We start from the raw sequence: 15,186 nt of genomic DNA, 5'->3' as shown, positions 1-15,186 counted from the left end.
ACATTTTTTGACCAAACAAAATCCTTTTCATAACTTAGTATCATGTCTATGAGAAGAACGTACATGCCAAGATTAACGTAGATCGGAAAAAATCCCAAGTAGAAGTTTTAAAAAGTAGGCTTTCCAGTTTTCGCAATTTTGCTGGAAAAAAGTCATCCCCCAAATCTGCCTGACCATGCCTACATGATTCAACCCTATTCAGGGAATCTGAGGATATGAGGTTTTTTAATATGTGACATACAGTGTGGGAGTTATAGACCAAAATGCATTGTCTTTGGTTCTATGGCCCCCTGCTGGTGGACATATATAATTGTTTGCGTCTCAGTTCCGTGCAGGGGTCTGGACCAACCCTCCAAATGTCAGCACTCTACCATGTACGCTTTAGGCTGCAGGAACAGTTGGAGCCGGATTCCCTGCATTCACTGGAATGGGACCAATGCATTAGGAATGCAAAAGGAGGAATGTGTGGGACTGGGATTTGTTGTAATAAATTACACCCACGTTGACCAATCATTACCAAACTTTACAGCTGGTCTCAGGAGTGACCCCACATCATGCTCACCGAATTTCGTGTGAATCGGACCAACTTTTTTGTGACTTGGTTTTTCTCTGCTTATAGCGCCACCTATAATCCGATTGGTGCCAAATTTGGTACAGAGCCTCTGGTTTCCGTCTATAACAAGAATATTAACTTTGATATGGATAGCATTTATTTTGACAAAGATAGGCAACAATATGTGTTTTTTAGCTAGCAAAAATTTTTACTCGTTTATAACTAGCACATTTTTTACAGCAGCAAGCTGATTGTAATAACTTTAGATCAGAAGCCTCTGGAGATTGTCTGTGCAAAGTTTGAAGCCAATGGGGCTTAAACCCTAGTAGGAGTTCGAAAAAGTATGTTTTCAATATGTAGCGATTTAGAAAGAAAAATATGAAGAGGAAGTGGGCGTGGCCTATGTCAGAAGACTCATCTCTTTCCAAGGAATACAAAGATGTAAAGTTTATGAATGTGTCATTCAAAATGTGGAAGTTAGAGGCAAAAACGCGTATTTGTCTGTTATAGCGCCACCTAGTGGAGCACATCCACAGTTTTTGCCCTGGTAGATCTGTGTCCTATTCTATAGGGTCCATAGAAATTTCACAGCCCTCAGCAGAACAGTTCAGCTGTTGGAAATGTTTGTTGTTTAACTTGTAATAAGTCACGCCCACATTTTTCAGCCACGCCCACCTTAGAGATATGGCCTCAGGAAAGGCCCTTCATCATACCCACCAAATTTCATAGAAATCGGTGCAGCCGTTTAGGAGATATAAATTTTCCACATTTTCAGCGCCCCCTAGTGGCCAACATTCACCAAATTTGGCTCATACCCTCACAGTCACATGAGAACCAAGGATCTAAGATCTGGTGTTGATAGCATTTACTTTGACTGAGATATGTAAGAGTTAGCATTTTTTTAGCTAGCTAGAGAAATTTGTTCTTTAATTATATGCGCATTTTGCAACCAAACAAAATTCTTGTGATATCTTTGGATCAGGCCCATGAAAAGAGTGTATGTGCCAAAATTCACGCAGATCAGACAAAATCCCAAGTCGGAGTTTGAAAAAGTAGGTTTTATAGTTTTCGCAATTTTGCGTGGAAAAAAGTCACGGCGGAAATGGGCGTGGCCTAGCTCATGTGATTCAGTACTATTCAGGGAATCTGAGGATGTAAGGTTTTTGAATGTGCGACATACGGTGTGGGAGTTATAGACCAAAACGAGGTATCCTTGATTATAGCGCCCCCTATTGGTGAATATATGTGCATTTTTGCGTCTGAGTTACGTGCAGGGGTCTGGACCAACCCTCCGAATTGCACTGCTGTACCATGTACGGTTTAGGCTGCAGTAACAGTTTTAGCTGGAGAAAAATAAAAAGAAGACTAGAACTGCGAGCAGTTATGAACGGGGGCCAAGCCTCCCCGCCCACTCGGACCCCAGGCCCCACAGAGCCCACGGAAGTCGTCCCCGAAGGACGCGGGTCTGGGGCTGAGCTGGTGGAGGCTGGGCCCCGTTCATAAGGGTTTACAGTTGGAGTTAGTATTCCACCGTCTGAGCCGCTGTATTCACTGGAATGGGACAAATGCACCAGTAGAGTGGAAGGAGGAATGTGTGGGACTGGGATTAGTTGGAATAGATTACACTCACGTTGACCAATCATTACTAAACTTTACAGCTGGTCTCAGGAGTGACCACACATCATACTCACCGAATTACAAAGATATCTGTAAAGGTGTTTCAGAGATAAAAATGTTACATATTTGCAGCTCCCAGTAGAGGCTAACATTTGTCAAATTCGGCTCATACCCTCACAGTGACATGTTAACCAAGTATCTAATATTTGGAGTTGATAGCATTTAATTTGTCTGAGATATGTAATAGTTAACATTTTTTTAGCTAGCTACAGAAATTTATTCATTAATAATTTTAACATTTTTTGACCGAAAAAAAACCCTTTTGATAACTTAGTATCATGTCTATGAGAAGAGTGTACATGCCAAGATTCACACAGATCAGGTAAAATCCCAAGTAGGAGTTTCAAAAAGTAGGTTTTCCAGTTTTCGCAATTTTGCCGGAAAAAAAGTCGTCCCCCAAATCTGCCTGAACACACCCATGTGATTCAACCCTATTCAGGAAATCTGAGGATATGAGGTTTTTTAATATGTGACATACAGTGTGGGAGTTATAGACCAAAATGCATATGCCTTGGTTCTATGTCCCCCTGCTGGTGGACATATATAATTGTTTGCGTCTCAGTTCCGTGCAGGGGTCTGGACCAACCCTCCAAATGTCAGCGCTCTACCATGTACGCTTTAGGCTGCAGGAACAGTTGGAGCCGGATTCCCTGCATTCACTGGAATGGGACCAATGCATTAGGAATGCAAAAGGAGGAATGTGTGGGACTGGGATTTGTTGTAATAAATTACACCCACATTGACCAATCATTACCAAACTTTACAGCTGGTCTCAGGAGTGACCCTCCATCATGCTCACCAAATTTTTTGTGAATCGGACCAACTTTTTTGTGACTTGATATTTCTCTGTTTATAGCGCCCCCTATTTTCCGATTTGTACCAAATTTGGCACAGAGCCTATGGTTGATCTTTAAAACAAGTAACTAAAGTTTGATGTGGATAGCATTTTTTTTTAGAAAGATATGCAACAATATGTGTTTTTTAGCTAGCAAAAAAATTTGTTTGTTTATAACTAGCACATTTTTTACAGCAGCAAGCTGATTGTGATAACTTTAGATCAAAAGCCTCTGGAGATTGTATGTGCAAAGTTTGAAGCCAATGGGGCTTAAACCCTAGTAGGAGTTCGAAAAAGTATGTTTTCAATATCTAGCAACTTAGAAAGAAAAATGTGCAGTGGAAGTGGGCGTGGCCTATGTCAAAAGACTCAAATCTATCCAAGGAATACAAAGATGTAAAGTTTATGAACGTGTCATTCAAAATGTGGAAGTTAGAGGCAAAAACGCATATTTGTCTGTTATAGCGCCACCTAGTGGAGCACATCCACAGTTTTTGCTCTGGTAGATCTGTGTCCTATTCTATAGGGTCCATAGAAATTTCACAGCCCTCAGCAGAACAGTTCAGCTGTAGGAAATGTTTGTTGTTTAACTTGAAATAAGCCACGCCCACATTTTTCAGCCACACCCACCTTCAAGATATGGCCTCAGGATAGGCCCTCCATCATACCCACCAAATTTTGTAGAAATCGGTGCAGCCGTTTCAGAGATATAAATTTTCCATATTTGCAGCGCCCCCTAGTGGCCAAAATCCACCAAATTCGGCTCATACCCTCAGAGTCACATGAGAACCAAGGATCTAAGATCTGGATTTGATAGCATTTATTTTGACCGAGATATGTAAGAGTAAGCATTTTTTTAGCTAGCTACAGAAATTTGTTCGTTAATTATTTGCGTATTTTTCAACCAAACAAAATTATTGTAATAACTTTGAATCAGGTCCATGAGAAGAGTGTATGTGCCAAAATTCACGCAGATCGGACAAAGTCCCAAGTCGGAGTTCGAAAAAGTAGGTTTTCCAGTTTTCGCGATTTTACAGGGAAAAAAGTCATGGCGGAAATGGGCGTGGCCTAGCTCACGTGATTTAGTACTATTCAGGGAATCCGAGGATATAAGGTTTTTGAATGTGCGACATACGGTGTGGGAGTTATAGACCAAAACGCGTTATCTTTGATTATAGCGCCCCCTACTGGTGAATATATGTGAATTTTTGCGTCTGAGGTCCCGGCAGGGGTCTGGACCAACCCTCCAAATTGCACCACCGTACCATGTACGGTTTAGGCTGCAGTAACAGTTTTATCAACGGAAGAATAAAAAGAATAATAATAATATTGAAGAATAAAAATCCGTACAAAAACAATAGGGTTCCACAGCACCGCTGGAACTGTGGAACGCGTATGCTGGCATACGCGTCCCCCAGTCCCCGCGGGCTTGGCCCCCTAATAAAAATCCGTACAAAAACAATAGGGTTCCACAGCACCGCTGGAACTGTGGAACGCTTATGCTGGCATACGCGTTCCACAGTCCCCGCGGGCTTGGCCCCCTAAAACTAAATAAATAATAAATAAAGAGAAATAATAAGAATCTGAGCAAGAACAATAGAGCCCTTTTTATGGCAACCACATATTTGGCCTTATGTTAAAGCTCTCGAGGTCCCCCACATGTCTGTGGGGTGAGAGGTCACGTGTCGTGTACTTACACCCACATGACTGACCCCGAGTGGGCGTGTCCCTTTGACTCCCATTCATTCTGAGCAGGTGTAAATATGCGATTTTTGCACATGTCATGTACATCTTCGGAAAGGTCTCAGTGCCGTGATGGTGAATATGTGTGAGAGTGGCGACAGTGGCGAAAGGCGACCGTGTCACTGGCGATTTCGTCCCCATGCGCCCACTGCAGACTCAATAGGCCCTGCGCCGGCTTTACTCGGCTCAGGCCTAATAATCTGAGCAAGAACAATATAGACGTTTCTATGGCAACCACATATTTGGCCTGATTTGAAAGCTCTCGAGCTCCCCCACATGTCTGTGGGGTCAGATGTCACGTGTCGTGCACTTACACACATGTGACGGACCCCGAGTGGGCGTGTCACATTGACTCCCATTCATTCTGAGCAGGTGTAAATATGCGATTTGTGCACATGTCATGTACATCTTCAGAAAGGTCTCAGTGCCCTGAATGTGAATATTTGTGAGAGTGGCGACAGTGGCGAAAGGCGACCGCGTCACTGGCAATTTCGTCCCCATGCGCCCACTGCAGACTCAATAGGCCCTGCGCCGGCTTTACTCGGCTCGGGCCTAATTAAAAAAATAAAAAGGGACAAACATCACATAAAGGCAAGTCTATAAAAATGTGTTTTCAGAAGTGATTTCACAGACGTCAGTGATTCCACAGCCTTATCTCCTGGGGCAGGCTGTTCCAAAGTCGAGGGGCCCTGATGGAAAAGGCGCGCTCACCTTTCCATTGAAGCCTTTTATGTATTGTGATTGACTCGCTCAACTCAACATATATTTTTTATTACTAAGTTTTTATTTTATTTTATTTTTTTTTTATCAATTACTAGAAATTTCAGGTGACCCCATTTGAATTCCAGGTGACCCCACGTGGGGTCCCAACCCCAAGGTTGAGAAACACTGCGTTAGTGACTGTTTTCAAAAATCATGTTTTCTTTCATGTTGTACATTCAATTGTGTTTAAAGTGTCATTAAAAACTGATGCGTTAAAGGTGAAGTTGGTGATATTTACTCCACCTAGTGGTGAACTTGTAGACTCAGAGAACCAACTGAACTCTGCTCCCCCTCTCTTAGGGGGGACCCAAAAACCCTCCCAGTCCTTCACTAGTGTCAGTCTTTCTTGTCATTCCTTCTGGTCTTTTCTGTTCAGATTGTTGAAACCACTTCTTCAACACGTTTGTATAAACTGGCTTTGATGGAATGACACACTTGGATGAATTCTCCTTTTACTCTGTGCTTTGTTGGTTACAGTTTCCTTGTGCGACATTGTCTTTACTGATGTTTAATATCCTCACAGTTCCTTTCAAATCCAACTGGATCATATAAAAGGAGTATGGTTATTGGCTGAACCCTCATTGAGTCACTCCTATTATTGATGATTTCCCCAAAATCCACAAACATCTGAGGAAACCACCTGTGAATACAGCATGGAGCAAATCCAATCAATTCTCCAGATTGAAGCACATCTACAGATGAAACTGGAGTTATTCACACATGTGTTGAACAGACATTTTAGTAGCAGTCATCCCAAACATATGACAGATAACATACCAGCAGGGCAGTCTGAGACTGAACTGGAACTGCTGTGATCCTGATGACATTCACAAACAGACTCAAAACTTCAGACACACACAGAAGTACTTGGTTCTGCTGCTGATTCCATCATCACTTAGAACTGGATCCATGGCAGATGTTTTCCTCTACTGTTGTCTGATGGTATGGGTGTTGTTCTCAGTCCAACAGGTGGAGGTGGATTCAGAGGAGGAGTCTGTCCTGCTGCCCTGGAAAACCACATTACATATAGAGGACGTCAGTCAGCTCACAGTGGAGTGGACGGACGATGATGACAAGAAGGTCCATGTGTATGAGGACGGCTCTGACAGAACTAATGAACAGTACCATAAATACAGAAACAGAACAGAGATGAAAGAAGACCCACTGAGAACTGGAGACCTCAGTCTGACCCTGAAACACCCCACATACCGGGACACCTACACCTGCACCGTCTACAACAGAGACAAGCAGATCCTGAGGAGGAAACAAGTGGAACTGAAGGTCAAAGGTCAGTCCTGTAGACACAGGTCATTCCTAGTTCTAGAACACTGAGCCCTTCTTATGCTGCGTTTCCACTACGTAGAACCGGCTCGACTCTGGTACCAGGTCCTGTTCCAGACCGTTTCCATTCCAGGATACTACTCACTTTACAGTACCTGGTCGTCATAGCGATGCAGTGCGTTACTTCCGTGTCGTCTGCTCACAGTTGCTGATAAACTCACTCGTTGCGTGTTGTCTGGTCAAACTCATGCTGAATTTTTACGTTTGAACCTCCTGGACAAACTATGGTGTAGTTTTACAGACTGTCATCATGTGAATTAACCTACCGACACATTTACTGTAAACTACTGCATCTGTTTTTGTAAAAGGGCGGGGCACAGACACCACTCTGACCAATCAGTGGTCTGCAGTGTTTACACAGTGTCACCTTTTAGTATCTGGTCCCCAGTCCTGGAACCTCGGTGGAGGTGATACCAAGAAAGTAGTACCAGGTACCAGATTCCAGGTCCTTTTTCATAGTGCAAACACAAAAAGACCGAGTCGAGTCGAGTCGAGTCGATCCCACGTAGTGGAAACGCAGCATTAGAGTCAGCATTCTAGACGTGGGTCAGTCCTCTAGATACAGGTCAGTGTGCTGAAGGGAAACCAAAAACACTGCAGCATTAATTAGTATGAAAATGACATAAACAGCTCTTTCAAAACTCTGAAAAATGTCCTTGTTATTTTTTCCTGACATTCCAAAGTAAAATATAATTAGTCAAATATTTTCCATCCAGTCTCATATTAACACTATATAGATCAGGATGATAGCATCAGCTTATGGGTTTGTTTCTACAGTCCTCTGACACAACAACAGAAATATTCCTTCATTTTCCAAACTGTTGAATCCTCTGGAGGGTTGCAGGGATGCCAGGGCCTATCCTGACTACCAACAAGGAAATGCACGGTTTACTGGGAATATTTGTCTAGGTCAGCGCTAACATGTAGAGACCCACAACCATTCACTGTCACATTCTTTTGATTTAGACTCACCAATTAAGCCATAAAATGCATGTGTGTGGATGGTGGGAGGAAGCCAGAGGACCTGGGGCCTCATGTATAAAGACTTGCGTGGATTTCATACTGAAACCTGCCGCACAAAAAAATCCAGATGTATAAAACTGAGCATACGCCCGAATCCAAGTACACTTCCTTTATTCATCGCAATCAGCGTGGAATTGAGCGCATATGTTGGACTACCTGACTCCTCCCTCTCCACGCCCACATTTAAATATGCAAATCAGCATAAACGGGGTCTGCAGGTGGGATTCCCCACTCTGCAGGATCAGATGATGACGTCAAGGTGGATGTGAAGCGGAGGCCAAAACAGGTGGAAGGAGAAAAGAGACGAACTGAGACATTCTGAGGAAAGAGTCGCCGATATTGTGACACTTTTCTTACAGGGCTGATGCGGATCAGCCCCAAGATAAATATATATTTAGTATTTGTTTAAGTCACACATTAGTTCATTCTACGGGTCACACACAGTCTGATCACAGCCAAACAAGATAAAGGTTCATGCATAGTCATGTCAGGAAATCAAAGAGGAAATCAAAGACTTTGACTCATGTTTAATCACTCAAATTATTATTTTACAACAATGAGACAGAAGACGGTCAGACGCAGTATCATCCTCCTGTCACAGAGGCTAACTGTTGCCTCCCCAGCGTTAGCTGGTCCACCGGTCCAACAGTCCTCTGCTGATGCCCGTCTGACCGACATGGGTCTGTACTGACCCGAGTCACATTAGGACGTGGTGAGGACAATGGGCGGAGTCAGTGAGTGACTGGACCAACTAATAAATGTTCTCACAGACATGAACACTATATTTATCAACCAATGAATTTTGTGTCCTTGTCTCTTTATATGGTTGTTGCTTAATGTCCTCCCGGGCAGGATTGGCATTGATGGGTCCAGGGGTGGTCTGGTTCTGGTTGGTCTGGTTGGTTCTGGTGGTGGATGTGCTGCTCTGACAGTAGGATGACGTACCAGTGTGTTCATAGTTCTTCTGTGTATCTTCGATGTGCCCATCAATCGGAGGAATGACCTTTTTCACATTATTAACAGTTTTTCAGTGTCACCTCTAAGTGTCGCCAAAGGTTCCAAATACTAGAAACGTGCGTACACCAGCTATGGAGTTGGCGTGAAGGACCACACATTTCCACAGTCATTTCACTCTTTATACATCTGAGCGTGAAAAAGGGCGTACGCCAGGTTTTTGTGCGTACGCACGCTTTATACATGAGGCCCCTGGTCTGAGAAAGGCCACCACCAGCAGGTTTATGTTTTTACAAAGTCTGATAGAAGACTGTGTGCTGTGAAAAATGAGGGGGAATTCCAACCCAATAGTGCAGTGGTTCCCATCCTTTTTTGCCTTGTGACCCCATTTTAACATCACAAATTTCTGGCGTCCCCAAACATTCAAAACAGAGACTTTTTGTTTTTGCTAAAATTAATTTGTTTGTGATGATGTAATAGTTTGCTATACTATGTTGCAAATAAATGTTCATTTTAGAAAACATTTAGTCTATATAATGTCTATTATTGTGGACAGAGGCAGTAAATCAGGTGTAGATTACTGCACAAAGGGAGAATTGTATTTTCCCTGGTCAGGATCTGTCCAGTCAGTCCAGCTGTGATTTACAAGGAGGACAATTAATACTGAACAAACAAGAACTGAAACTATGAATTATGAAAGAGCTGCAGTGTGATAACGTTAGTACAACCACAGAATCCAAATGCAGAACTCAGACAACAAAAATTAGTTCCAAAAGATTTATTATTCACACACACAGGTGAAAAAATATTATGAGAGACAGAATCTTGAGGATAATGGTTGGAGATTTCCTCCTCTGATTCGTCCTCCGGATCGAGGGCAGCAGCCCGTCTCCCCGAGCAGTGTTAGGAGTACTTTCCCCGACTGGGGAAAAGCAAAGGGAGGTCAGGGACGGAAACAGGTCATACACAGGCAGGCTAACAATCGAGCAACAGGACATAAGGACAAGGCAAACTCACGTACCGGTAGTCAGGGCGAGAAGGTCAAAACCAGATCAGATGAGGCAGACAAAAACCGACAGGGATCAGGCAGAAGACGAGAAACCGAGGAATCCAAAACAGGTCAAAAACAGGCAGGCAAACGAACAAACGAGGTCAAAAACACTGGTCTGAACTACAGGAGTTACAAACTGGCGATTGACAAAAGGAAAAGACAGGGTTTAAATACACAAAAGGGAGGGAAGACAACTAGACACAGGTGGAGCAAATCAGGGCGGAGACAGGTAATCAGGACAGAGGTCAGGATGAACGGGGAACAGGAAGTAAAGATGACAGACAAGACACATGAGGGAAAACTTAACAAAATAAAACAGGAAGTGACAAACAAAACATAAAAGACAGACAAAACCAGACTATCGTCTGGCTGCAGGTATGACATGCAGCATCTGAAACTGACCACAATGAACATGTGACACACAAACAGAACCACAGTGCTGCAGTTTCACACTCACAGTTTGTCATGTCTGTTATAATAATAATAATAATAATAATAATAATAATAATAATAATAATAATAATATCTTTATTTATATAGGACCTTTTCAAATGAAGTTTACAAAGTGCTTTGTCAGACAAAGCAGAAGGGCACAACAGCAGAATACAAGATGCAAGAAAAGACACTAAAACAGAAGCAACACAATAACAGAGATATACACAGCAAACGCAAAAACATGACACTTCATATAAATTGAGTGAATGGGAGTAAAGAGGGCAGGGATAGCGTAACATGATGCTGTCGAATCAATGCAAAAATGAAGGAGTGACATTTAACAACATCATGTATGAGAATATAAATGAACAACCAAACAAGATAAAATTAAAAATTACAAAAATAAAAAGGGACAAACATCACATAAAGGCAAGTCTATAAAAATGTGTTTTCAGAAGTGATTTCACAGACGTCAGTGATTCCACAGCCTTATCTCCTGGGGCAGGCTGTTCCAAAGTCGAGGGGCCCTGATGGAAAAGGCGCGCTCACCTTTCCATTGAAGCCTTTTATGTATTGTGATCGACTCGCTCAACTCAACATATATTTTTTATCAGTAAGTTTTTATTTTATTTTATTTTTTATCAATTACTAGAAATTTCAGGCGACCCCATTTGAATTCCAGGTGACCCCACGTGGGGTCCCGACCCCAAGGTTGAAAAACACTGCGTTAGTGACTGTTTTCAAAAATCATGTTTTCTTTCATGTCGTACATTCAATTGTGTTTAAAGTGTCGTTAAAAACTGATGCGTTAAAGGTGAAGTTGGTGATATTTACTCCACCTAGTGGTGAACTTGTAGACTCAGAGAACCAACTGAACTCTGCCCCCCCTCTCTTAGGGGGGACCCAAAAACCCTCCCAGTCCTTCACTAGTGTCAGTCTTTCTTGTCATTCCTTCTGGTCTTTTCTGTTCAGATTGTTGAAACCACTTCTTCAACACGTTTGTATAAACTGGCTTTGATGGAATGACACACTTGGATGAATTCTCCTTTTACTCTGTGCTTTGTTGGTTACAGTTTCCTTGTGCGACATTGTCTTTACTGATGTTTAATATCCTCACAGTTCCTTTCAAATCCAACTGGATCATATAAAAGGAGTATGGTTATTGGCTGAACCCTCATTGAGTCACTCCTATTATGATGATTTCCCCAAAATCCACAAACATCTGAGGAAACCACCTGTGAATACAGCATGGAGCAAATCCAATCAATTCTCCAGATTGAAGCACATCTACAGATGAAACTGGAGTTATTCACACATGTGTTGAACAGACATTTTAGTAGCAGTCATCCCAAACATATGACAGATAACATACCAGCAGGGCAGTCTGAGACTGAACTGGAACTGCTGTGATCCTGATGACATTCACAAACAGACTCAAAACTTCAGACACACACAGAAGTACTTGGTTCTGCTGCTGATTCCATCATCACTTAGAACTGGATCCATGGCAGATGTTTTCCTCTACTGTTGTCTGATGGTATGGGTGTTGTTCTCAGCCCAACAGGTGGAGGTGGATTCAGGGGAGGAGTCTGTCCTGCTGCCCTGGAAAACCACATTACATATAGAGGACGTCAGTCAGCTCACAGTGGAGTGGACGCACTGTTGTGACGGGAAGGTCCATGTGTATGAGGACGGCTCTGACAGAACTAATGAACAGGACGATGAATACAGAAACAGAACAGAGATGAAAGAAGACCCACTGAGAACTGGAGACCTCAGTCTGACCCTGAAACACCCCACAGACCAGGACAACCACATCTACACCTGCACCGTCTACAACAGAGACAAGCAGATCCTGAGGAGGAAACGAGTGTTTCTGTGGGTCACAGGTCAGTGCTGTAGACACAGGTCAGTCCTAGTTCTAGAACACTGAGCCCTTCTTTCCCTTTCCCTGTCCAACCTCCACAATCACAAAGAGCACAATGTGCAGTTACTCATGGAGCAGATTTGAATGATATATAGGGTGGGGAAGCAAAATGTACAATATTTTGAGGCAGGGATTGAAAGACAGTGTATGACCAGTTAGTTTATTGAAAGTCATGAGAATTTATTTGCCACAAGAAAATGTCCATAATAGAAAATGTTTTTATTCTATGTGTCCTCCTTCTTTCTCAATAACTGCCTTCACACGCTTCCTGAAACTTGCGCAATTGTTCCTCAAATATTGGGGTGACAACTTCTCCCATTCTTCTTTAATAGTATCTTCCAGACTTTCTGGTAATAGTTTTGCTCATAGTCATTCTCTTCTTTCCATTATAAACAGTCTTTATGGACACTCCAACTATTTTTGAAATCTCCTTTGGTGTGACGAGTGCATTCAGCAAATCACACACTCTTTGACGTTTGCTTTCCTGATTACTCATATGGGCAAAAGTTTCTGAAAAGGTATGGATAATAGTGTTAGGTATGATTATGACATCAGTATATGTTTGGGTTCAAAACAACTGACGTAGTGTCTGCTGAGAAAAAACAACTAAATGTTCAGTGTAAATTTTGCTTCCCCACCCTGTATATTCGAGTATTTTTAATCAGGCTGGATAATCCATTCATCCATCCTTCCCTGTCCAGCTGTGTCATATATCATTTCCTACATATTCCAGGGGTTTTGTCCTCGTTGGACCTGCCCAAAACACCTTGTGCCACATGTACTTAACACTTTCAGTGCCATGGGCCGATTAAATCGGCTTTACGAAAACAACCTGTAAAGTGCCACGGGCCGATCAGATTGGCTTTGGAGAACACGCCACATTTGTGTACAAACAAACCATCCACCCCCATTTCTTTCTCACATTTCGATGACGTTCTTTCTGTGTCCCCCTTTTGAGACCAAGCAGACGGGAATCTGAGGTCACGCGACCGAATAATATTTTATATCTTTTAATGTTTCTTATTCTCCGGTGTTTCATCAGAGGGAGCCCTCCATGCCGGGGGGCGGCTGTGGACTCCGGGGGCTGTGGCGCCTTCTCTCACTGGGGTCCGCTCCTTTCTGGTGGGTGGGGGTCCCAGTTGGCCCTCTCCCACTAGTTGGGATGCGGGGCTGTGTTGCTGGTGCCTGGTCGCCGGGGTCGGCGGCTGCATCCTGGTGCGGATGGCTCCCTGAGACATTCATTCATTCATTTTCTGAACCCGCTTTATCCTCACTAGGGTCACGGGGGTCGCTTGGAGCCTATCCCAGCTACATAGGGGCGAAGGCGGGGTACACCCTGGACAAGTCGCCAGTTCATCGCAGGGCTGAAAATATAGAGACAAACAATCACTCTCACATTCACACCTATGGGCAATTTAGATTAACCAGTTAACCTATTAGTGCATGTCTTTGGATGGTGGGAGGAAGCCGCAGTACCCGGAGAGAACCCACGCAGACACGGGGAGAACATGCAAACTCCACACAGAAAGGTCCCACCCCCCGTCGACTGGTGTTGGAATCGAACCCAGGACCTTCTTGCTGTGAGGCATGAGTGCTAACCACTGCACCACCGTGTTGCCCTCCCTGAGACAGCGCCTCCTAAATTGATGTTTTACTTTTACTTGTACATTTTTGTTCTGGTCTACCCGTGCTCAGTCAGTCTTCTTAAGTATGTGTGAGCTTGTGGGTTTGCATGTATATGTGTGTGTGTGTGTGTGTGTGTGTGCGGGTGAGTGGGTGGGTGTGGGTGGGGGGCGGTACTGATTTTAAACTGATATGTAAAGCACTTTGTGCTACAGTTTTTAATGTATGAAAAGTGCTATATAAATAAAGATTATTATTATTATTATTATAAATTATGCAAATTACGATCAATAATGAATCGGCTGCGTCCGGTGCGTTTTGGATCTAATCAGCAATCAGTCGGATGTTACCGAGCGGTTTCCTGCAGGATTCTTCAAATATTATAAAAACGACGCGAAATACTGAAAAACGGCCAAATTCTGTGGCACTTTTAAGGCTTATTAGCCCCTTAACTGTCTGGCACTTAAAGAATTAATAACACTGTTGTGACAAAGTGTTAGTTCTGGACAAACTGTGACTTGTCCAGAGGTCTGATAATGGAAAAACCCCAGGTTCAGATCCAGACCAGTCCTCCCAGTCCCACTCCTCCTGGTCTCATTGTCATTACCCATGTGAATGTTGAAGTTTCTCAGTAGAACAGTGGAGTCTATGAGGGGAGCGCCTTCCAGTACACCACCACCAGACTCCAAGTAGACCAGCAGGGTCCACCTGGGACAGACAACAGTCACAACCTGTTCCTGAACTGAAGCTCCGCCCCCTCATTCAATGGGTGAACTCCAACATAAAGCCACTGAGCCAGAGTTCTACCAGAGGTGTGGAGCAGGTGGAGGAACCCCACACCTGTTCCACAGCTGCCCCACACCTGCCCCACACCTGCTCCACTCCTGCTCCACACCTGTCCAACACCTGCTCCACAACTGCCCCACACCTGCTCCACACCTGCGCCACAGCTGCCCCACACCTGCTCCACACCTGCTCCACACCTCTCACCCTGAACAACTCCTGAATAAAAAACCATAGTCCCAGTACCCTTGAGCAGATGGGTTCCAGAGCCCAGGTCTAGTGTGGACCTCTGAACCCTCTGCCACAGCTCCACCTCCTTCCCCACCAGGACAGTAGTATTCTGTGTCCTAGAGCCAGTTTAGACCACCATGGATCTGTGGTTGTAGTCATCTAATCAGCCTTCTCTGCTGTTCCTGGTCCCAGAACTGAAGTTGAACAATTATTCAATCTTTTCCTTTTACAGAGGCTGATTTTCCTCC

The 15,186-nt window shown here is 43.6% G+C and overlaps 1 protein-coding gene across 1 annotated transcript in view; it reads left to right on the top strand.

The window, feature by feature from the left end:
• LOC115435859 (uncharacterized) overlaps positions 1-15,186 on the top strand; it is a 45,818-nt gene that overhangs the window by 14,920 nt on the left and 15,712 nt on the right. Inside the window, exons 2-3 of the mRNA XM_030158467.1 lie at positions 6,532-6,858; positions 11,931-12,263. Coding sequence (XP_030014327.1) covers positions 6,720-6,858; positions 11,931-12,263 — 472 coding nt within the window. The 5' untranslated portion in view covers positions 6,532-6,719. The remainder of the gene's footprint in view (positions 1-6,531; positions 6,859-11,930; positions 12,264-15,186) is intronic.

Source organism: Sphaeramia orbicularis, chromosome 16 (genome assembly GCF_902148855.1).
Source record: "Sphaeramia orbicularis chromosome 16, fSphaOr1.1, whole genome shotgun sequence".
In the NCBI taxonomy this organism is placed as follows: Eukaryota; Metazoa; Chordata; class Actinopteri; order Kurtiformes; family Apogonidae; genus Sphaeramia; species Sphaeramia orbicularis.
The sequence above is the reverse complement of the archived record's forward strand: the minus strand, read 5'-3'. Positions and strand labels throughout refer to the sequence as shown.